At 39.7% G+C, this 22,165-nt stretch overlaps 1 protein-coding gene and 2 pseudogenes across 2 annotated transcripts; 2 read left to right on the top strand and 1 right to left on the bottom strand.

Annotated features, from left to right (window-relative positions):
- The first annotated feature begins 4,605 nt into the window (after positions 1 to 4,605).
- LOC105957070 (zinc finger BED domain-containing protein RICESLEEPER 2-like) lies at positions 4,606 to 7,457 on the top strand (annotated as a pseudogene). The gene is made up of 3 exons (XR_016035089.1): positions 4,606 to 6,910; positions 6,993 to 7,090; positions 7,164 to 7,457. The product of XR_016035089.1 is annotated as a zinc finger BED domain-containing protein RICESLEEPER 2-like (transcript).
- A 2,043-nt stretch (positions 7,458 to 9,500) lies between these two features.
- Positions 9,501 to 11,407, top strand: LOC148766183 (putative glycosyltransferase 7 pseudogene; annotated as a pseudogene).
- A 1,219-nt stretch (positions 11,408 to 12,626) lies between these two features.
- LOC148766182 (uncharacterized) lies at positions 12,627 to 13,343 on the bottom strand. The gene is made up of 3 exons (XM_088826979.1): positions 13,175 to 13,343; positions 12,886 to 13,101; positions 12,627 to 12,796 (listed from the first exon to the last, which is right to left on the bottom strand). Exons 1-3 carry the CDS (start codon positions 13,338 to 13,340, stop codon positions 12,711 to 12,713), a joined length of 468 nt encoding a protein of 155 aa, XP_088683105.1. The 5' UTR covers positions 13,341 to 13,343; the 3' UTR covers positions 12,627 to 12,710.
- Positions 13,344 to 22,165: the final 8,822 nt, after the last annotated feature.

The following is a 22,165-nucleotide window of genomic DNA, read 5'->3' as shown; positions in this document are numbered from 1 at the left end:
TGTAAGGGTGGACCTGCACTCAGCGTTTAGTCATTTTGTGATCTAACTCGTTTATGAGGCTAGGTACCCGTGGGCCGTAGTTGGCCTCTCGAGGTTTGATTTGTAAGGGTGGACATACACTCGAAGTTTGATTTGTTTTATTTTTATTTTTGTTCAGTCAGTGAATTACCCAATCATTAAATTAATTATGGCGAAAAACAACGGCCGGAGCAAAGCGGCATCTTTTTTCACGACGGGTTTTTTTTCGTCGGCGGTGGGCTGGTTGCTTTCTTGTTGGTATGGGCATTATGGTCTTTCTTCGCTCTCAGCCCTAGCCCCACCCCCACCCCAACTCCTAGTTTCTCCACCTCTTCATTTTCCGCCGCCGTGCCGGAGAGCTGCGACGGCGTCTCCGGTCCTAACCTCCGTTACGACCCGCCGGAGAAGAATTTCTACGACGACCCAAAACTCAGCTACACGATCGACACGACGCCGGTAAAAAAATGGGACGAGAAGAGAAGGGAGTGGCTGAAACAGCACTCCTCCTTCGCCGCCGGAGCAGACCGCCGGATTCTCCTCGTCACCGGATCTCAGCCGACGCCATGCAAGAACCCCATCGGAGACTACCTCCTCCTGAAGCTCTTCAAGAACAAGGTCGACTACTGCCGCCGCCGCGGCATCGACATCTTCTACAACAACGTCCTCCTGCACCCCAATATGTTCTCCCTCTGGGCCAAAACCCCGACGGTGAAGGCGACGATGCTTGCCCACCCGGAGGCGGAGTGGATCTGGTGGGTGGACTCCGACGCCGCCTTCACCGACATGGATTTCGAGCTCCCTCTCGAAAAGTACAACCACCACAACATGGTTATTATAGGAGAAATAGATTTGGAGAAATGAGAGAATGAATTATCTCTCACGTATATTAATCATATATATAGTTACATGTAGGAAACCCTAACCTACTACACAAGGTAACCTATTATACAAGGTAACTAGAATAAATAAGAATAATAATAATATACGTAATATATATATAAGATATACGCTAATACACCCCCGCAGTCGAAACGGGAAAGGAGAGGACGTGGAGACTGGAGACAAACTGTTGGAACAGTTGAGTAGGGAGTCCTTTCGTGAAGATATCGGCAAACTGTTAGGCGGATGGGACGTGAAGAACTCGAACGTGTCCCAAAGCCACTTTGTCTTGGACAAAGTGGATATCGATCTCCACATGTTTCGTACGAGAGTGTTGAATAGGATTGCTGGATAGGTAGACGGCACTGACGTTGTCACAGTAGACAATAGTGGCTTTCGAAAGTGGGCAGAGCAACTCAGAGAGTAGGTTGCGTAACCAAGTTGTTTCGGCGACGGCATTTGCGACAGATCGATATTCGGCCTCCGCACTTGATCGAGAAGTAGTGACCTGTCGTTTGGAGGACCAAGAGATGAGGTTGTTTCCGAGGAAAACACAATAGCCCGATGTCGAACGACGAGTGTCAGGGCAGCCACCCCAATCGTCGTCGGAGTAAGCAATAAGGGAGAGAGCTGAAGGCCGTGATCGAGAGTGCCACGAATGTAGCGAAGGATACGCTTGAGAGCAGCCATATGTGGTTCCCTCGAATCATGCATGAATAGACATATTTGTTGCACAGCATAGCAGATGTCGGGACGAGTAAACGTGAGGTATTGCAGTGCACCGGCAAGGCTGCGATAAAGAGTAGGGTCAGCAACGGGGGGTCCAGTGGTCGAAGACAACTTGCTCTTTGTGTCAGGCGGCGTAAGACAAGGGTTGCAGGAAGCCATGTGTGCACGCTCTAGTATCTCGTCGGCGTACTTGCATTGAGAGAGAAATAGCCCATTCGACGAGCGAGTAACTGAGATGCCGAGAAAGTAGTGAAGATCGCCAAGATCCTTCATCGCGAACTCTTGATTGAGGGCAGCGATGATAGAGCGGAGCAATTCAGGTGTGGAGGCCGTAATTACAATATCATCGACATACAGCAGAAGGTAGGCGCATGAACTGTTGCGACAGTCGCGTGAACTACTGCGACAGTTCACAAAGAGTGAAGTGTCGGACTTGCATTCTCTGAACCCCATGGTAGTAATGTGAGATGCAAAACGCTTGTACCAAGCACGTGGTGCCTGCTTGAGACCGTAGAGTGCTTTGTTGAGACGACACACGTGAGTGGGGCGAGATGGATCGACGAATCCGGGAGGTTGCTCGCAGTAGACAGTTTCAGAGAGATTGCCATGTAAGAAGGCATTTTTCACATCAAGCTGGTGGATTGGCCATGATCGCGAGAGAGCAATACTGAGAACTGTTCGAACAGTGGCTGGTTTAACAACTGGGCTAAAAGTCTCGTCAAAATCGATGCCAGCCTGCTGGTGAAACCCACGAACAACCCACCGTGCTTTGTATCGCTCAAGGGAGCCATCAGACTTGAGTTTCTGTTTGTATATCCACTTACCAGAAATAACATTAGTGGACGGGGGGCGGGGCACAACATTCCAAGTATTGTTTTTAATTAAAGCAGTATATTCCTCAATCATGGAGTTTCGCCAATTTTGGTCAAGAAGAGCTTGGCGATAGTTGGTGGGAATGGAAGAGGTAGAGGGCGCAACGAGAGAGAAAGGGACTTTGGGTTTGTGGATGCCCACTTTACTGCGAGTCACCATAGGGTGAGCAGAGGGAGGTGGGAGAGGAGGAGAAGGAGATGTGGAAGTAGGAGAGGGGGTTGTGAGCTGGTCGTGGTCGAGAGGTGGTGCTGCAGGTGAAACAGGTGTTGGCTGTGTTATAGGACTGGTGGACGAACTGTTGGAACAGGGTGGTTCACTGTTGGAACAGTTGGAGGAACTGTTGCAACAGTTAGACGAAGTCTGAGGGAGGAGGAACATGGAGGGTGTGTTTTCGTCCAAGGCAGATGTAGGAGTTGACTCAGCAAAAGGAAATTGAGTTTCGTCGAAGGTAACATGACGAGAAATTATGATTCGGCCAGTGGATCTATCAAGGCAACGATAGCCTTTGTGAGAGGAAGGGTGACCGAGACGGACACAAGGAGTAGAACGGGGGGCGAGTTTATGTGGTGTGGTGGCGGTGAGGTTGGGATAACAGAGACAGCCGAATACTCGAAGATGAGAGTATGTAGGTTTGATGAGGTAAAGAGCTTCGTGAGGTGTCTGGTTTTGTGTGGTTTTGGTAGGTAAGATATTGAGTAGGTGTGTGGCCATATGAAGGGCTTCGACCCAATAAGTAGGAGGGAGATGAGCTTGAAAGATGAGGGATCGAATCATGTTAGTTATAGTGCGGATCATTCGTTCTGCGTGTCCGTTTTGAGGGGAGGTGTGGGGACACGAAAAACGATTTAGGATGTCGTGTTTAGTGAAGTACTTTGAAAATCCGCATTTTTGAATTAACGACCATTATCACTTTGTAAGGCTTTGAGGGGATGTTGGAATTGAGTTTTGAGAAGTGTATGAAAATTTACAAAGGTTGTAAAAACGTCAGATTTATTTCGAAGAGGAAAATTCCATAAATAATGGGTAAAATCATCAACTAACACAAGATAATATTTGAAACTCGTAAGACTAGAAATAGGAGAAGTCCATAAATCAACATGAATAATTTGAAATGGAGCAACAGTAGTAGATTTTTGAGAAAAAAATGGTAGACGAAAATGTTTGCCTAATTGACAGGCATTACAAAGAGACTCCCTAGGGTCTTTATTATGGGAAAGAAAAGTGGTAGAAAATAAACGGGACATGGCGTGTTTGTCGGGATGGCCTAGACGTCGATGCCAAAGAGTGTGAGACGAAGGTGTTGCGACAGTGAGGAAAGCAGCGGGAGGTGATGTGGGGGGGAGACGCCAAATAGATATAGGTCACCGGAGCTATTGCACCTGAAAATCTCGACTCGACTCCGAAGATCCTTCACAGAAAAACCAAACGGGTCAAATTCAACCGAACATGAGTTATCGCGGGTGAACTTTCGAACAGAGATAAGGTGTTTGACGATATTGGGTGTGACTGGGGGTGGTAAACGAGCCGAGCCGGCTCGCGAACTCGACGAGCCGGCTCGAACTCGAGCTCACGAGCTCGAGCTCCGGACGAGCTCGAGCCAGTTTTAGTTGTTCGCCGGCTCGCGAGCTTCTTATTATTATTATTTTTTTTATTTTATTATATATATATATATATATATTATTGTTATTATTATTATTATTATTAATAATATTTTTATTATTACTGGAAAAAATGGATGGAATTATTTTATCATTAATTGAAAATATCTAAATATTAAATAGTCTATAATACGTATTACTGGCATTTAAATAGGAAAAATATAGATTACTTACAATCTAATACTTAAATTAATAAACTAAATTAATAAAGTAAAAGTAATTAGAAATGGGCAGGTCTTAGTCTTTACACTTTACTCCTTAGTCCTTCATTATTCATTAGACGAGGGTAAAAAAAGTGAAACTAGGGCAGCCGTCAGTGTGAGAAACAAGAAAAAATCTGTTCATCTTCTTCAAAGGCCACAAAATAATTTCATAGTTTTGAAGCTTTATTCTTCCATCAATCGTTGTAAGGTGCGAATTTATGGAGCAGTAAGTCTTTTAATTTTTGCAGCAGTATTTTTCTTTTTTGTGTATTTCTTTCGTTTTGATCGAGCAATATTTTTATTTTGTGGCTTGATTTCAATTTTTTTGGAGTCATTTTAGTGAGAAAATAACATATACTTTAATTGTTGTTTGTTTCAATTTATTTTTCAATTTTATAAATAATAATAATTTTCTTACCTATTTGTTATTTTCTGGTTTTTGCAGTAATGAGTTTTCACACACATGACGAAAACAATGAACCGTTCACGCAATGTCTGTCACATGCAGAAGAAGAAGAATTTGCGCAGGCTAAGGATCGTATCTTTGTACCATCAAATACTGAAGATCTTGGGCAGACTACTACTAACAATATGGTTGAAGATTGTGGAGTAGAAAATAAGCGTCGGACAGTAGGTCTGGGCAAACGGCCAAGAACATCAACTATTTGGAACGATTTTAAAGAAATTAAGGATGCTAATGGTGTCATAAAGATCTCCTGCAAACATTGTAAAAGTGTGTTTGCAAAAAGTAAAACTACTCCGACAACTCAGTTGCACAAACATTTGAAAAAATGTGCCACCTTTCTAAAAGAAAAGGATCTACGAGATAAGGAGAATTCGTTGCAGACACAAATTGGTTTTTTGCCGGATAATATAGATTCAACTTCATATCCCGCGCTACATGATGGAAAATTTGACATGGACAAAATGAAAGAGGTCTAGCTCATTGGATAATGATGCACGAGCATTCTTTCTCAATTGTAGAAGAAGAAGGGTTTAATTTGATGCAAAAATGTGGAATGCCCGAGCGGAAGGGATTTTCAAGAGGAACGGCAAAAAATGTTTGTGTGAATGTGTATGACCAGGAGAAGAAAAAGCTCAAAATTGTTTTGAAGAATGTAAACAAACTCAGTCTTACTACAGACTGTTGGAAGTCAAAGAACCAGAGGATCGAATACATGGTGATAACTGGCCATTGGATCGACCAAACTTGGCATTTACAAAAGCGCATTCTCAACTTTATTCATCTTCCACCTCCTCGACGGGGTATCGATATTGCAAATGCTATTTGGCGGTGCTTAGAAGAATGGAGTATTGAAAGCAAGGTTCACACTGTGTCGGTCGACAACGCATCTGCAAATGTCGTAGCAATCAACAACCTTAAAGATTTTATCACGCGTAAAAAACCATTGCTTTGTGATGGATGTTTATTCCATGTTAAGTGTTGTGCGCACATCCTTAATCTCATAGCTCAAGACGGTCTTTCTGAGATTAAAGATATTATTGATATTATTCGTGATAGCGTGGAGTATGTACGACGATCAGATGCACGACTCAAGGTTTTCACGGAGATTGTGAAACAATTAAACTTGCCGGATAAAAAGTTAATTGATGATTGTCGAACGAGATGGAATTCTACGTATGAGATGTTGGCTGTTGCGATCAAATTCAAAGATGTATTTCCAAGATTTGCTGATCGAGATCTTCATTTTGAAGGTTGCCCAAGTAAAGAAGATTGGAGGAAGGTTGAAAAAGTTTGCTCAGTACTTGAAGTGTTTTGGACTGCCACACACATTTTCTCTGGGAGTGATTATCCGACGTCAAACTTGTTTCTTAATGAAGTCAGTAGAGTGAAAGTGGTGTTAGATGAAAAAAAGCTTGGATAGTGATGTCTTCATAAAAAACATGACCGCGAAGATGAAGATTAAATTCGACAAGTATTGGGGGGAGTCAAATTTATTGACGAGTGTCGCAGCTGTTTTGGATCCAAGATGTAAAATGAGAGCACTTCAATTTTGTTTTCCCAAACTTTATTCGCCACAACAAGTTAAGGAAGAAACTGCTCGTGTTCGACAAACATTAAACGAGCTTTACTCTGAATATGTTTCAATGTATAATATTGAACAGTCAAGTGGACAAGTACCAGGGGGCGATGGTCTTCAAACTGAACAGAGCAAAAATTCCGAGTCTTTATGTGGTTGGTCTGAGTATGCCACTTTCTTGAGGTCCGTTGAATCAATTCAACCTCAAAAGTTCGAGCTTGACATGTATCTTTAAGAAAATTGCTATATGTCAGACAAAGAAAATGGAAGAGAATTCAATGTCTTGGAGTGGTGGAGAATCCATGAATTGAAATACAGGATACTCTCAATAATGGCAAAGGATATTTTAGCAATTCCTATCACCAGTGTTGCTTCCGAAGCTTCTTTTAGTGTTGGAAGTAGAGTCATTGATAAGTTTCGAGCCTCTTTGAGTGCAGATACAGTTCAAGTATTGATGTGTGGAGGAGATTGGTTGAGACAACGTTTTGGAGTAAAAAGAAAGACGAAGGTAAATTGTATTATCGATGAAATTTGTTTGTAATTATTATTTTATTATTGTCTTTATTTGCTACTTTTTGTTTGTGTTGCAGGTTGATAAAAAAACAATTCAAGTCATTCTTCCATTTGACGATGAAGCCTCCAAGGATAATTGACATGAATCTGTTGTACATGACTACATGAGTAATTAGTAAGCTTATAATTAATATTTTTCGGTTTTAGATTAAAGGCATCAAATAATATATTGTTCATCTTACATGCAGATGAAGATTATGTCAAAGTATAGAAGATTCTAGGGAAGAACCTGCATAGTTTGGAATGTGGATTTTGGATATATTTTTGAATATGAATCATGCACCTTTTGTTTTGAATACTTCTGGACAGTTTTTTCATTTAATAGGGTTTTTGATATATCCTTGACTCTTGGACATTTTGTTTTGAATAGGCCATAGGGGTTCTAGAAATTATTTTTGGAATATAGATTTTGCATAAATATTTTGAATAGGATAATTATGATCCATAACTTGTGGAGGCTGGACATTATTTTTGAAATACATTTTGAACATGTTTATATTGTTGATTGTTATGACTTATGCAACTGTTTTTAATGTTTCTTAAAAGTGAAGTGTTAAATCAATTAATATGTATCTGTATATTCTTTTCCGTTTTGTAAGTTTGTTATACTATATATATATATATATATATATATATATATATATATATATATATATATATATATATATATATATATATATATATATATATATATATATATATATATATATATATATATATATATATATATATATATTTTAATTCTATATATAATTAAAAAAAAAAAAAAACCATCTTAGCTCGAGCTCGAGCTCGAGCTCAGATACAAATGGTCGAGCTCGAGCTCCAGCCTCCCAAAACTGGCGAGCTCGGCTCGTTCACACCCCTAGGTGTGACATAGACATTTGTGAGGCGGAAAGGAGTGGTGGGAAGAATTGTGTGGCCTATGTGGGTTATGGGGAGGGTGGCACCATTACCGACGACGACATGTTAGGGGAAATTACTGCCAGGATTAAAAACAAAATTGAAATTACCTGAGTGTGGTGCCATATGAGAGGCCGCCCCGCTGTCCATGAACCACTGTGACTCGGTAGGCTGCTGAAGTGTCACCGTATTCAAACGGTTTGCGAGATCCACCACGTTGGCACTGTTGCAGGAACTGTTGCAACTGATGATGGAACTGTTACAGCTGTGGCATGGTTGCTGGTGGGGATGAACCTGAGTAGGAGCCGAGTGCCCGGTGTAGGGTTCAGGTGGTCCAGTAAAGTAGGCTTGAGCCGCTGGAGTAGATGGGTGGCCCGATGTATTTGGAGCGGATCCCAGAATTGACGGTTGTCGGTAAGGTGCGCGCCAGAGTTGAGATGCGTCATGAGCACTATGGTAGCCGTAGTGCTGCATGGGGTGACGGTTAGTGCTACGACCTCCGCGACGGTTGGATCGGCCACCCCCGCGCTGATAGCGCGAAGAACTCCCTCCGCGGGAGCTGTTGCAGGAACCGTTGCAACTGTTGGATGGACAGTTCGCGTTGGAGGCGTAGAAAACAGCAGCGGTGTGCTCCGGTTCAGCAATTCTTGTTTCTTCCATCTGAAGAAGCGATCGAGTATGTAGAAAGGTGGGAAGGGGATTCTGAAAGGAGATGAGGTTGGCGACGGTCCCGTAATTTTTCGGAAGGCCGTGTAGGGTTTGTAGGACGAGTTGTTTGTCGGAGATTGGATTTCCGACATCGGCCAAGTTGTCCGCCGTGGTTTTGATTATTTGACAATAATCGTGAATGGAGAGAGTGCCTTTCTTGAGGGACTTGAATTTTTCTTCAAGTTGAATGGCTCGATAATCTTTGTTATCGGTGAAGAGAGAAGAGATGGCGGTCCATAGATCACTTGCGGTGGAGGTTTTTGAGAGAACCATGCTGGACAAATCATCGGAGATGGTGCCGTAGATCCAAGATTGGAGGAGATAGTCGGCGCGCTGCCATTCATCGGCGGAAATCGAATCCGGTCGGGGTTTTCCATGTAGAAGATCGGAGAGGCAGAAACGACCGACGGTAATTGTGAAAAAGTGGCTCCACTTTTGATAATTGGTTAGATTTAGAGTAACGGGGATAAGAGATTTGATATTAGAGATGACATGAGCAAGGTGAAAGGGATTGAGAGGTGCGGTGGAGGGAGAAGAAGCGTCGTCGACCATGGAGAAGAAGGGGGGGGGGGGGGGGGGGGCGACGGCTATGAAGAAGAAGGGGTGGTGACGGCTAGGTTAACCTAGTGTCTGATACCATATAGGAGAAATAGATTTGGAGAAAAGAGAGAATGAACTATCTCTCACATATATTAATCATATATATAGTTACATGTAGGAAACCCTAACCTACTATACAAGGTAACCTATTATACAAGGTAACTAGAATAAATAAGAATAATAATAATATACTTAATATATATATAAGATATACGCTAATAGTTATCCACGGCTGGTCCCACCTAATCTACGAGAAGCAAAGTTGGACAAGCATAAACGCCGGCGTTTTCCTGATCCGAAATTCACAGTGGGCCATGGACTTCATGGACACGTGGGCCCGAATGGGCCCGCAGTCACTCGAGTACGATAAATGGGGCGAGATTCAAAAGTCAACTTTCAAGGACAAAATATTCCCGGAATCCGACGACCAGTCGGGATTAGTTTATCTGCTGTTGAAGGATAAGGATAAATGGGGTGATAAGATTCATCTGGAGAGCGGTTACTACTTCGAGGGGTACTTGATGGAAATTGTCGCGAATTTCGAGAATATAACCGAGCGGTACAAACAGGTGGAGGCGGCGGAGGGGAGGCTGAGGCGGCGGCACGCGGAGAATGTGAGCGAGGGGTATGTTCCGGTGTGGGAGGAGCACCTTAAGGATGCTGGGTACAAGAGGGGGAGCTGGCGGAGGCCGTTCATCACGCATTTCACGGGGTGCCAGCCGTGCAGTGGGGACCTGTTGGGTGCTAAATACCTAACACGCAAGTGCACGTATCGCAAACAAGTAGTAAAAGTGGACTCGTGAGAGTCGGATGTCGATCCCACAGGGAATACTCAAATTATCTAATCCTAAGTACCAAATTCTAACAACTATGATTTTTATCCAGCCTACGCAAAGTTGTCAAAGATAATCAACTCAATAAATTAAACTAATTATGAAAGCAAATAAACAGGATAGAATCTCAATATAAAAATGGATCTAGGATTTTATCTTCCCCCTATGCAAGAATTGCTCACCCAAAACCCCTCAATTATGAAATATATGATTCATGATTATTAACCCGAGACACTAATTTACTCATAACCCGCTGTCGCGTGTATTATGAGTCTATTATTCATAAACGATTCACTATATGTCTATGCAAACCAATTATGAATAAAGCATTAACTAACAAGTCTCGTAAATGGCTACCTAAGGTGATATATGTATGTCTACGACACCACATGCAATTGACACACTCATCCGGTGAAAACTACTCGAAGGCTCTTCTACTTACCGTCTAATTATTAAAATAGTTCTGTCGAGTCAATCCCAATAATCACAAATAAAACACATAAATTGATCAGGTTCATGCACTAACAATCATAACAAGTAGAAGAAATAATCATAAAATCATAATTGCATAATCTCAAGAAAACGGGTTCACCATCCCCACATAGGGTTCCAACAAAATCCTAGATTAAAAACTTAGCTACTCATAACGAAAAACATAATAAACGTAATAAAAGTCATAGATTAAGAAAAGATAGGTGAAAGAAGAATTATGATGAAGATTCGTCAGGTCTTCGTTTCTTCGATCTCTCGCTCCTCTTGCTCCAAGATTGTGTTCTCGAGTTCTTTGATTCGTGCTTGGTTTGCCCTTAAATAGATGTCCCAACTTGGTAGATGATTCTAGATTTCCTTGTGTGATTAAAAGTCCAAAATTGTCTCCAGCATGTTTTGGCGCAGCCGCGCGAAAATCAGTGTAATTCCCACACGGCCGCGCGAGAATCGCCGAAACCTTCTGCCCAACTTCTGCAGTTGGCACGGCCGTGCCAAAAATAGGCTAAAATTGGCACGGCCGCGCGGGCCACTTTTCAACCAATTTTCAGCATATTTTGTTTTCTTCCGTTTTTGCCCGTTTTTGACATTTTTTGGCTCGTTTCGTCCTTGGAACTCCCAAATCATCAAGTTGTACCTAAAGTACAATAAAACACTCATTAAGCATCATTAAATCAATAAAAATATACAAAAATCCTCGTAAGAAAGTATACATTGAGTGTAAAATATATACTCAACAGGACCACAACCAGATGTACTCCGGCCAGACTTGCTTTGATGCCATGCAGAAGGCTTTGATATTCGCGGATAATCAGGTGCTCAGGAGTTATGGGTACGTGCACCCGGATCTACTGGATCCCTCCACTGTGGTTCCTCTGCCCTTTGATTATCCTGCTTCGTAATTGGAAAAAAAAGTGTGTAATTATAATGGATGCTGAGTATTAAAAATATGTAAGTATATATGTAATGTTTTTTTTTTTTTTTTTTTGCATCTATGTGTAATTTGTTATTGAAGTTTCTAATTTGCTGTTAAGAATTTGATTAGTTGCTGATAATATTATGCATGCATGGGGCTTCCTTAGGAATGAACAAAAGGAGTAATTTTGATTTCATAGTTCATACACACCAATGAAAAGCCTTTGATTTTCCCTTTATAATGATTATTAGGTTTAATAGAATAAATGGCAAATTAGGGTTAGCCTTAAGGTTAAATTACAAAAAAAAATCCCTTTGATTGCATAATTACATTCACCGGCCCCTCAATTATGTATTTCTTTGCGCGTTCACCCTTACGCTGTCAAATTTACATAGGGTGTCCATCTGGTTGGTAAAACGAACCAACGAAAATTCGGGAGATGCCGATTACTAAATCGGTAATTCGGTTCGATATTCGGTTGTAAAAAGCGGTAATCGGGTCGGAGGCAGTCAGGCACCGACTTACGATTAATCGGTGCGGCGGTAATTAATCGATGATTAATCGGAAATAAATCAATTTTTAAAATTTAATATAATATATTTCTAGATATTATTTATAAATACTCAAAACATATGTAAAAAGATATTTTAACATAGTTATAAGCCTATTGTGCGTTGGTATGTTAAGTAGGGTTGTGAATCAGAGATATCGGGTTGAAATAAGCCTTTTCGGAAAAAAATCTGATTTTTTACCGAAGTGAAAAACTAGTTCCAATTCCGTTTAAAAAAAATCGTAATCAAAATTTCAAAAAATGGAATGAAAAAACATCTTCCAAAATTGGAAAATTTCGGATCGGAATCAACGGAATTTAGAAATTTCTATTTTTGGTCACCTAAAATATAAAATACACAATAATATTTGTATTTTAAGTGTAATATTCGGAAGAAAATTGGGATTTTCGGAACCTAAAATCGGAAGCTCATATATATTCCGATATATTCCAATCGAAATAATTTCGGAAAAATCGGAACTCGGAATTTCGGAATTCGGATTGAAAAATATTGTTCCAAAATCAGAAAACTTCGGATCGGAATCGAAAACCCCGCTCCAATTTCTACCCCTAATGTTAATTGTATACAAATATTTTTGCAAACTATATATCAATATGTTGCAATCCAATACTAAATAAACAAACTGAAAAACAAATACATAGGGGATCAATATTTGTGACAACTACGCCATAAATTCAAAAGTCATATTGGGCTAGTAGTACTAGTTTCAATGCTTGACTAATTCGCCTTTCGATCACCACCCGATTTCTTCGATTTCCTTCTCTGTTTAAGCTTGTTCTGTTTCGAGCAAGAAGCAGGTTCACCTACAAAAGGATTTGATAACGGAATACATATTACAAACAAACTCGCACACTAAAAACTAAACTAATAGAGAAAAACTTAAGAATCTCACATGAAAAATTGGTTGCGGCATTTTGTCGAACACCTTCAGGGACATCATTAGAATCAGGCAACGAAGGCCCAATGATCTTCCTCCGCCGGGAAGCGGCTTCCTTCAGCTTCTTCTTTCGGAGCCTCTTCCTCTGAGCCCTCGTCGGCTTTTCATCGCCGCCATTTTCACCGTCACTGCTTGACGGCAATATACACCCTTCCTCACTTTTCTCTTCCTCTGTATACAAATAGAAGCATTTATTAAGAACCCGGAATCATTATATATATACATATGTATATATAACAATTACCTGGAGGAAGGTCATTCAACAGCTGAATCAACTTATTTTCTTCGTCCTCGTCGGGCTGATTTTGGGGAGATGGTGGGGAAGGATAAAGCATTTTAAGAAGGGCTTCATGAAATTTCTGTTGCTTTTCTTCTTCCTTCATTCTCCACACTATTGAACTAACATGCATTACAGTTTTGCCACAGAAATATATATATGTATAATAAAATGTGTAAATTAACAAAAACCCCCTAAACTATGATCTAATTACCGAAAAACCCCTGTGAATAACGGTTCCCCAAATTTTGTAACAAAAATATGTGTAACGTCATCTCCAATCTCCAACAGATCGTTTAAAAACGGTTGTCTATATCTATAATTTAGCAGATGAACAGTGTTATACAACACCACTTTTAACATCACACTCCAACAACATTGTTCATATTTTACACAATTATTATATTTTATTATTTTGCAAATTTTTATTTAATAAGTAATTTAAAAAATTATATTTCAAGTTTAATATTCCAATTGTATTGTAAAAACCATTTAATATAGATCACCTTAGAGAGTTGAAGTAGGATGAACTGGAAGAGCAGAGTGGATCACTGGCTCACAAGCTTGATGACCTTGAGATACCTGCGATCACAGAACACGTGAACTAGGCCGGGGGTTGATCCGGCGGAAACCCCTCCGACGCTCAAGTCAGACGTGCGGATAGTGAAAATAGTCCAGAGAATACATATTGTAGTATTGCTTAGTTAATTGGACGTACCTTAAGGAATGAGTTAAAACCTTTATTTATAGCTTAGTTGAGATTGTCGGGCCCAACCTTACTTGAAGGTGATTGGGCCTCGGTGATAATGGTCTTCGATATTGGGCTCTGGCCCAGTATGTAAGGAAATTGTAGGCCCATTGGGTTGACCCAATTAGGCATATCATTAAGCCCCCCCCCCCCCCCCCCCCCCCCCCCCCCCCTCTCGAGTCGATGTGGGGGCCATGTTGAAATGGGTGACATATCGTGTCGAGAGTAAAAATTGTAGTAGTCGATGGTGTGCGAAAACGCGTTGGAGCGTGTGTCGGAGGGGCGTGAAGGCGCGTTGGCGCGTAGCGCGACCAAGTTGTTGCGATGTAAGTGACTTGAGTCGTCGGTGTTGTCCCACGACGATGTGGTAGCGCATATCAAGTTATCTCCTCGTGGCACTTGTCTCGTCGTGGGGGTAATAGAGTTGATCGAGTTATCTCCTCGTGGGAGTTGTCTCTTGATGATGTAGTAGCACGGAGCTAGTATTCTCCTCGTGGGAGTTGTTATTTATCGACATTGTCAATGTTTTGACGCGTTGCTTGTATGTGTTTACATATAGCCTTCTGTGTGATGTACTTGAGGAGGGGATCAGGCTCTCAAGATTTTTATATGGGGATCGTGCCCTTGTTAGACCTCGTGGGTCGTAAGTATGTTTGGACCGTGGCCACATTTTAATGAAGGACCCATCGAAAACAAGTAGATAAATTTGAGTAATCAAGCTAGCCAGGCTATATAGATTCCCATAATATTTCTAAGTGTTTCTAGGGTTGTAATCGTGCTAACTTGAGCTTGCGATTATATAGTGAATTTCGGGTGAGTTGTCTCCTCATGGGAGTTGTCTCACAACGAAGTTGTAGAAGCATTGGATGATGCGCGACTGAGGAGCGTGCGTATTGAGGTCGCTCTGAGCGAGTTGTCTCCTCGTGGGAGTTGTTTCGCGGCGAGTCTTATTATCGAGCGAGGTTGCTGCACGTGGGAGTTGCCTTGCAACGGATTTGTAGTGCCGAGCGAGTTGGCTCCTCGTGGGAGTTGCCTCGCTGCGGGTTGTGGTACCGAGCGAGTTGGTTCCTCGTGGGAGTTGTCTCGCTGCGGGTTGTGGTACCGAGCGAGTTGGCTCCTCGTGGGAGTTGCCTCGCAACGGGTTGTAGAACGGAGCGAGTGGTCTCCTCGTGGGAGTTATCTCGCTGTGGTTTCGTAGACCCGAGGGAGTTGGCTCCTCGTGGGAGTTGCCTCGCAACGGGTTATGGGACGGAGCGAGTGGTCTCCTCGTGGGAGTTATCTCGTTGTGGTTTCGTAGACCCGAGGGAGTTAGCTCATCGTGGGAGTTGCCTCGCAACGGGTTATAGGACGGAGCGAGAAGTCTCCTCGTGGGAGTTATCTCGTTGTGGTTTCGTAGACCCGAGGGAGTTGGCTCCTCGTGGGAGTTGCCTCGCAACGGGTTATATGTCCTAGCGAGTTATCTCCTCGTGGGAGTTGTCTCGCTACGGGTTGTAGTTCCGAGCGAGTTGGCTCCTCGTGGGAGTTGTCTCGCTGCGGGTTCGTCATACCGATGGAGTTGGCTCCTCATGGGAGTTGTCTCGCAACGGGTTTGTAGGACCGAGCGAGTTTGCTCCTCGTGGGAGTCTTGCAAGCTCCCCACTCTCGATTCGATGTGGGAGCCAAGTCGAAAATGATACCGGATCGTGTCGAGAGTATATCGGTGTCGTGGTGTACCGATAACTGTTTGCGTGGTTTGGAGAAATAATATTTTTTATTTATCCGTTTGAGAGCGCGCGCGAATTGGAGAGGCGCGTTGGAGAGCTCGCGCAATTTGGTGAAGCGCGTTGAAATTCTCGTGCGATTTGGTGAAGCGAGTCAAAATATACGCGCAATTTAGTAGAGAGTAGGCAAAGTTGCGCGCGATTTGATGGGAGCGCGCGGTCCAAGGGCGCCTTCGGAAAAAGCGCGCGCGCTCTAATAATTTTTTTTCTCTATTTTTTGGCTGCTGACGCGCGCGCGCGTGCTGTAAACGCGCGCCTCCTCCTTTTTTTTTTTTTCTTTTTTTTTTCTTTTCTCCTGCTGACGCGCGCGCGCGTCAGCGCGTGTGCTGTGCACGCGCGCCTCTTGCCCTTTTTTTTGCTGATGCGCGCGTGCTATGCACGCGCACGCGTCAGGCGCGTGTACGCTACGCGCGCCTCTTCTGTTTTTTTTTTTTTTTTTTTTGGCGCGCGCACGGCTGGCTTGGAGGACGCGCGCGGCGGCTTGGCCGGCTCGGGGGCGCGCGGCTTGGCTAAAACTTTTTTTTTTTTTAATTTTCTTCTTATTTTTCTTTCTTTTCATCTCCTTCTTTTTTCTTCTTCTTCTTTTTCTTTTTTCTTCATCTTCCTCTTTTTTCTTCTTCTTCTTTCTTCCCTTTTTTTTTTTTTTTTTTTTTTTTTTTTTTTTTTTTTTTAAATATTTCGGTGGTTGATGTTCACCCCTTTGGGGATGTTCTATTTTTTTAGTAGGGAAATTATACTCGTCTCTTGAGATGGGATGTGCACCCACTTGGGGTTGAAAGGTAAGGGTGATGCCAACCTTGGGATGGGATAGCCCCCTACTTTAGAATGAGGCGCTCGAGACCTATGGTCTGAGGTGGATGCACACGGTTGTGCCATTGCTTCAGTGGCAACACGAGTTGAAACTTTCGCGGTCGTACGCTGAAGGTCCTTATCGGTTATCTGAACCGTTAGAGGAGCAAGTAGAAGTTGATCTTGTTGAAGGTTCGGCGATCATACGCTGAAGGTCCTCTTCGGTTATCTGAACCGTTCGAGGGGGGGCGGAAGTAGGCCCCCAGAGAGTCGATGACCCATGGCGAACGAAATGTTTGGGGGCACTGTGAACCCCCAGGGAGTCGATAACCCTTGGCAAACGAAATATTTTGGGGGCAGATGTAAGCCCCCAGGGAGTCGATAACCCTTGGCGAACGAAATATTTTGGGGGCAGATGTAAGCCCCCAGGGAGTCGATAACCCTTGGCGAGCGAAATGTTTTGGGGGCACTGTAAACCCCTAGGGAGTCGATAACCCTTGGCGAGCGAAATATTTTGGGGGCAGATGTAAGCCCCCAGGGAGTCGATAACCCTTGGCGAACGAAATATTTTGGGGGCAGATGTAAGCCCCCAGGGAGTCGATAACCCTTACTAGCGTTGAAGGGCCTCCTCGGTTGTCTGAACCGATCGAGGGGCGGGAAGAAGTGAATCCTATTGAGGATCTAGTGGGACATCCGAGGAAGGCCTCGTAGTGGATCCCGAGCATGGGGAGGAGGATGTGACAAGCCAGAGCCTCCAAGAGGTGGGAGGTTGTTAGCAGTGTCACACTCCCCTAAGCAGATGTCTCAAGGTCATCATGTGCGCTACGTGATTGTGTTTGCCTTCCCACAGACGGCGCCAAAATGATGATGCTAAATATAGATCACCTTAGAGAGTTGAAGTAGGATGAGCTGGAAGAGAAGAGTGGGTCACTGGCTCACAAGCTTGATGACCTTGAGATACCTGCGATCACAAAACACTTGAACTAGGCCGGGGTTGATCCGGCGGAAACCCCTCCGACGCTCAAGTCAGACGTGCGGATAGTGAAAATAGTCCAGAGAATACATATTGTAGTATTGCTCAGTTAATTGGACGTACCTTAAGGAATGAGTTCAAACCTTTATTTATAGCTTAGTTGAGATTGTCGGGCCCAACCTTACTTGAAGGTGATTGGGCCTCGGTGATAATGGTCTTCGATATTGGGCTCGTGGCCCAGTATGTAAGGAAATTATAGGCCCATTGGATTGACTCAATTAGGCATATCAAATAAGTAATTTAAAAAATTATATTTCAAATTTAATATTCCAATTGTATTGTAAAAACCATTTAAAAAATTATTTAAAATAATAATAATAACTAATATTTTAATAGTCTTAACAACGAAGTATTAAATATAAATATTTCGTCAATATAACTTCAACTTCGGTAATTTAATTAATTAAAAAAAAATTACTTAGAGTTGAATTCGTACCATATTTTGTGGTGTAATGGGATTTAGTGTGATTATTTTATAATTTTAAATGTTTACACAATTTGTTAAAGAATATTTTTGGTTTTCCAAATTTGAGAAACCAAACTTAAATTTTTACACATCCTAAGCTTTTGCATTTTGTTGTTGGAGATGTGGTTTTTAGTTGAAATTGTGCAAAAAATGTATATTATAGGTTTTCATTATATTGTTGGAGTTGCTCTAACGTCTATAATGCCACTTAATTTAATAAATAAATAAATAAACTGAAATGTTAAATTCCACACTAATTTTACCAAATCATGCATATAATTAACTAAAAATATTTATGTCTCTAAAATCTTCTCTTCTCCTTTCCCATCTTTTTTTTTATCCTAATTTTTTTTCACAAAATCGCACACTAAACACGTTCCTAGTGTTCCAGGTTCGAATATGACAAAAAAATTCACATGTTCAAACTAAAATAAAGTTGGAATTTGAGGAAAAAAATTTGAATTGATATGAATTTGAATAATTGAAAAGGCTTAATGAAATTGAATAAATATTAAATAAAACGGAACTCATTTTTTATGATTATTCACGTGAAAAATTAATGAATTTTGAGTGACTTGGATAAAATGATTTTAGAGAGAAGTTATAGAGAATATGAGTAGAGAGAGAATATTTTTAATTCATGTGTGCGATTTAGTAAATTTTAGTGTGAGATTTAGCACGCAGCATAAAAAAAATTATCAAAACTTTCTAAGGTGTGGCCATTTCACAAAAAAAAATATAATAAAAAAAAATACCCATCGTGTATCCATAATTAGTCTTAATTTTTCTTATACAGTTAAACCTCTATAAATTAATACATTCGAGATTAGGGAGATTCTATTAATTTAATGAATTATAAAATTATCGATTTAATAATTGAACATGTTTCCACCGAGTCGGGACCGAACAAAAATATTATTTTGATCGAGATTATTAATTTATCGAGATTCTACTATATTGCATGGTGGTAACTGATTTTATCCTACAGTTAATGGCACTACAATAGAGATATTTCTAGGGAATTCTTAGTAATATCTAAAACTTTTGTGACATTTTTTCATATACTTCTACAGCATCCATATCTACAAAAAGTGGTTTACTTTGAATTTTGTGCTTTGTGTTAGTTTTCTTAGTCTAAGTTCCGATTTTAAATCTAGATATTTCCAAAAACTTTCGAACTTTACCAAAATGTTCATACTACATACTACGGGTTTACAGAACCTACACCTGGTGAAATAGATCATGTAATTTTACACCATTGATCTAAATATAAAAACATATAAATACATACGTGTATTTAATAGGTAGTTATTTATATAAATCTACAGTTTAAAATTACATGTATTTCAGCAGATATAGGATGTCATAAGCCTACATACTACATACTAAAAAGACTAAAAAAACTGACCACCGTTCTTACAAGATGTTCATACACAAACATAACAAATTTATGAAATAGTAAAAAAGGAAATCAAACCTTCAATTCTTTGTATTTAAGAAGAAAGGGAGGAGGAGGGTTACTGTTTTGACATAATAGCCAACGAAATCCTCAACTACAACCATGAATTTCCACCGAACTATGCCTACTTTGAGCCTACTTCGAAGAAGTAGTCGAGCATGTAGCCTACTTTGATTCCCATACAACGTGTCGAAAACCCATTTTTCTTCACTGTCTTCATCCCTGTCAACTTGAGCATCTTCATGGCGATCCATTTTTGAGAGATATTTTCTTTTACTTTTTTTGTTGAAAGAATTTGACAGAGTTATATGAATTTTAACGTTAAAATTTTAATTTATATGAAAAAAATAATTTATTTGATTACTTTATTATATTTAGGGTAAATTACACCCACACCCCCGAGGTATGCTAAAATAACTTTAAGATCCATGTGGTATCAATAATTACATTCACCCCTGGAACATAGTTAGAAACTCTAATGGGATAATGCATCGGATACGTTATTCCGTTAGGTTTCTAACGGACCATTATTTTTAGGTAGTGGTGGAAACAATATAAAATTAGGGGGTAACGTGGCTCCCGCAACATTTGCTTAAAGAGACAATATTAAGTTTTGCTTTATTTTTTTAATTATTATTTACTCTTTTTTTTTTTTTTTAATCTAGGAGGATAATCACATGTCTCCTAAAAAAAATCAAGTTCATGTCTAATATAATTTTTTTTTTAATCAAGCTTACATTGGTTGGTTTGAAATCGGAATTGACGTATAAATATACTGTACATAAGTGTCAACCATCGTCTCTATGATAACTCAACGTTCTGTAGTGTTGCAAAAATATTTCATTCACAATTTGCACAACTTTGAATTTTGAAATTGAGAAAACAATTATTCTTTTTTTTTTTAGAATGATATATTTTATTTTTCTATAGAATAATATTAATTTACTATAGAATAATATTCCAAATATTTCTAGGACAATAGAGATGTTTGTGAAATATTATTCTATAGTAATTGGCCTAGAAAAATAATTGCTTTTCTCGAGAAACGTTTTTATAGGCCAATTACGTTTTGATGTTTCGTAAGTAATTATTTTTATTAATGTATAACATCTTTATTATTTATTTTATTTCATAGGTGGTAGATATCGATTTCTCATTTTCTTCTTAACATTTTCCAGGAAAAAATATGTTCTTACTCACCCGAAGGCCGTAGGCACCCGTGATTATGGATGGAAATTGAAACGAAATTCTTGAATTCTATTCATTTTCCTTCAAAAATTCATTTTTTTTTAATGCGTTAGTAAAGCAAAATTTCTGAATTTTGTGGATTCGGATTAAAAAAATTAAACACTATTTTTTCCCCAATCAATTTAATTTGTAGAAATTGAAAAAAAAAAGTTTTTTTAAGAATACAAATTATAATCTGATCCATTAGTTTTTCGAATTTAATAGAAATTAACTTTTCACTTGGAAAGTGTTTCTTTAATAAAAATAATAACTATAATCTAATTCAACCCCGTGGCTCTCACATGCAAAGTGACCACTCCACAATTTGAGCTACACTCATGAACAAATATTTTACATAATTATAAATGGTATACCTATATTATCCTTAATTATAATCAAAATCTTTATCATTTTCTACCTCAATCACCCATTTCTCTTCCTCTCATTTTGTTAATTTTTTGGTAGATAGTTTTTTTCAATAATATAACCTGCAAGAAAAATAAAATTCGAAAAAAATGAATTAAAACAATGAAATTATCTTTAGTTATTTTCGATATTTTTAGTCGATTTAAAAAAAAATTATTTCAATTTTTTATAGTTGTTTTCAACAATATGTAGTATCCTATCAATTTGGTAATCACCTGGAAAAAAATCCGATAACAAATGGATTCAAAAAAATGAAATGAAAAAAAAAAGTATTTAATTTTTAGAGATATTGTAGTTGATTTCGAAAATAATATACTTGATGTATGGGAAATTAAAACTGGAAATAAATGCTCAAGAAAAAAAAAAAAAAAAAGGAAAAGACATTTAACAATGGCTAATGTGTAGTAATTAGTAAATAATAGAGAAAGGTAAATTTGAAAATAAAGAAAAGTTGGACCTATTACTAATAAATAAAAAAGTGGTTGGACTCATCCTTAATAAAAAAATATTAGAGTGGGGTGTTTCACTAATAGCCCGTAAATAATGTTGCTAATGGATCAATATTTATAATGCATAACGCTAAAGAAATTAAAAATACAAGTTAAAGTTTAAATTTTCCGCAAAATAAAACAAAAATATGGGTTACAATTTAAATGTTTAAGAAAAATGTATATGTATAGTATTCTGCAAACTAGAGACATAAAATATTTCTTCGAATAAATTGGGTGGGTCTTTTCTGCTGCCACGTGTCCTTTTTTTTATTTTATAATATATTCGCCGATTGGGTTTACCTTTAGGGGTTTTAGAAAAAAAAAATTAAACACGTGGCAGCAGAAGACTCATCTAGTGTTTATCACCGGGCGTAGAGTCGAAGGAGCCCACAAAATAAATTAGATTAATCACGTGTGACAGGCTCTATCTAGCGATAATTAGCAAGGAGATTTGAATATATATCAATTGACATAAACATTTATTCCAACCGTTAGTCCATCTCTTGAGACGAAGTATGGTTGTTGTTATAGTGACAATGGCTATAGATCTTATATTGGA

Source organism: Erythranthe guttata, chromosome 12 (assembly GCF_056151865.1).
Source record: "Erythranthe guttata isolate IM_541 chromosome 12, IM_541, whole genome shotgun sequence".
Lineage (NCBI taxonomy): Eukaryota > Viridiplantae > Streptophyta > Magnoliopsida > Lamiales > Phrymaceae > Erythranthe > Erythranthe guttata.
The sequence above is the reverse complement of the archived record's forward strand: the minus strand, read 5'-3'. Positions and strand labels throughout refer to the sequence as shown.

Bases quoted from the DNA above. Each gene is read 5' to 3' on its own strand.
- LOC148766182 (XM_088826979.1), bottom strand. From the start codon at position 13,340: ATGCATGTTAGTTCAATAGTGTGGAGAATGAAGGAAGAAGAAAAGCAA. The intron at 13,102-13,174 runs GTAATTGTTATA...ATTTGTATACAG, and splicing joins GTTGAATGACCTTCCTCCAG to AGGAAGAGAAAAGTGAGGAA. The intron at 12,797-12,885 runs GTGAGATTCTTA...ATCCTTTTGTAG, and splicing joins TGCCGCAACCAATTTTTCAT to GTGAACCTGCTTCTTGCTCG.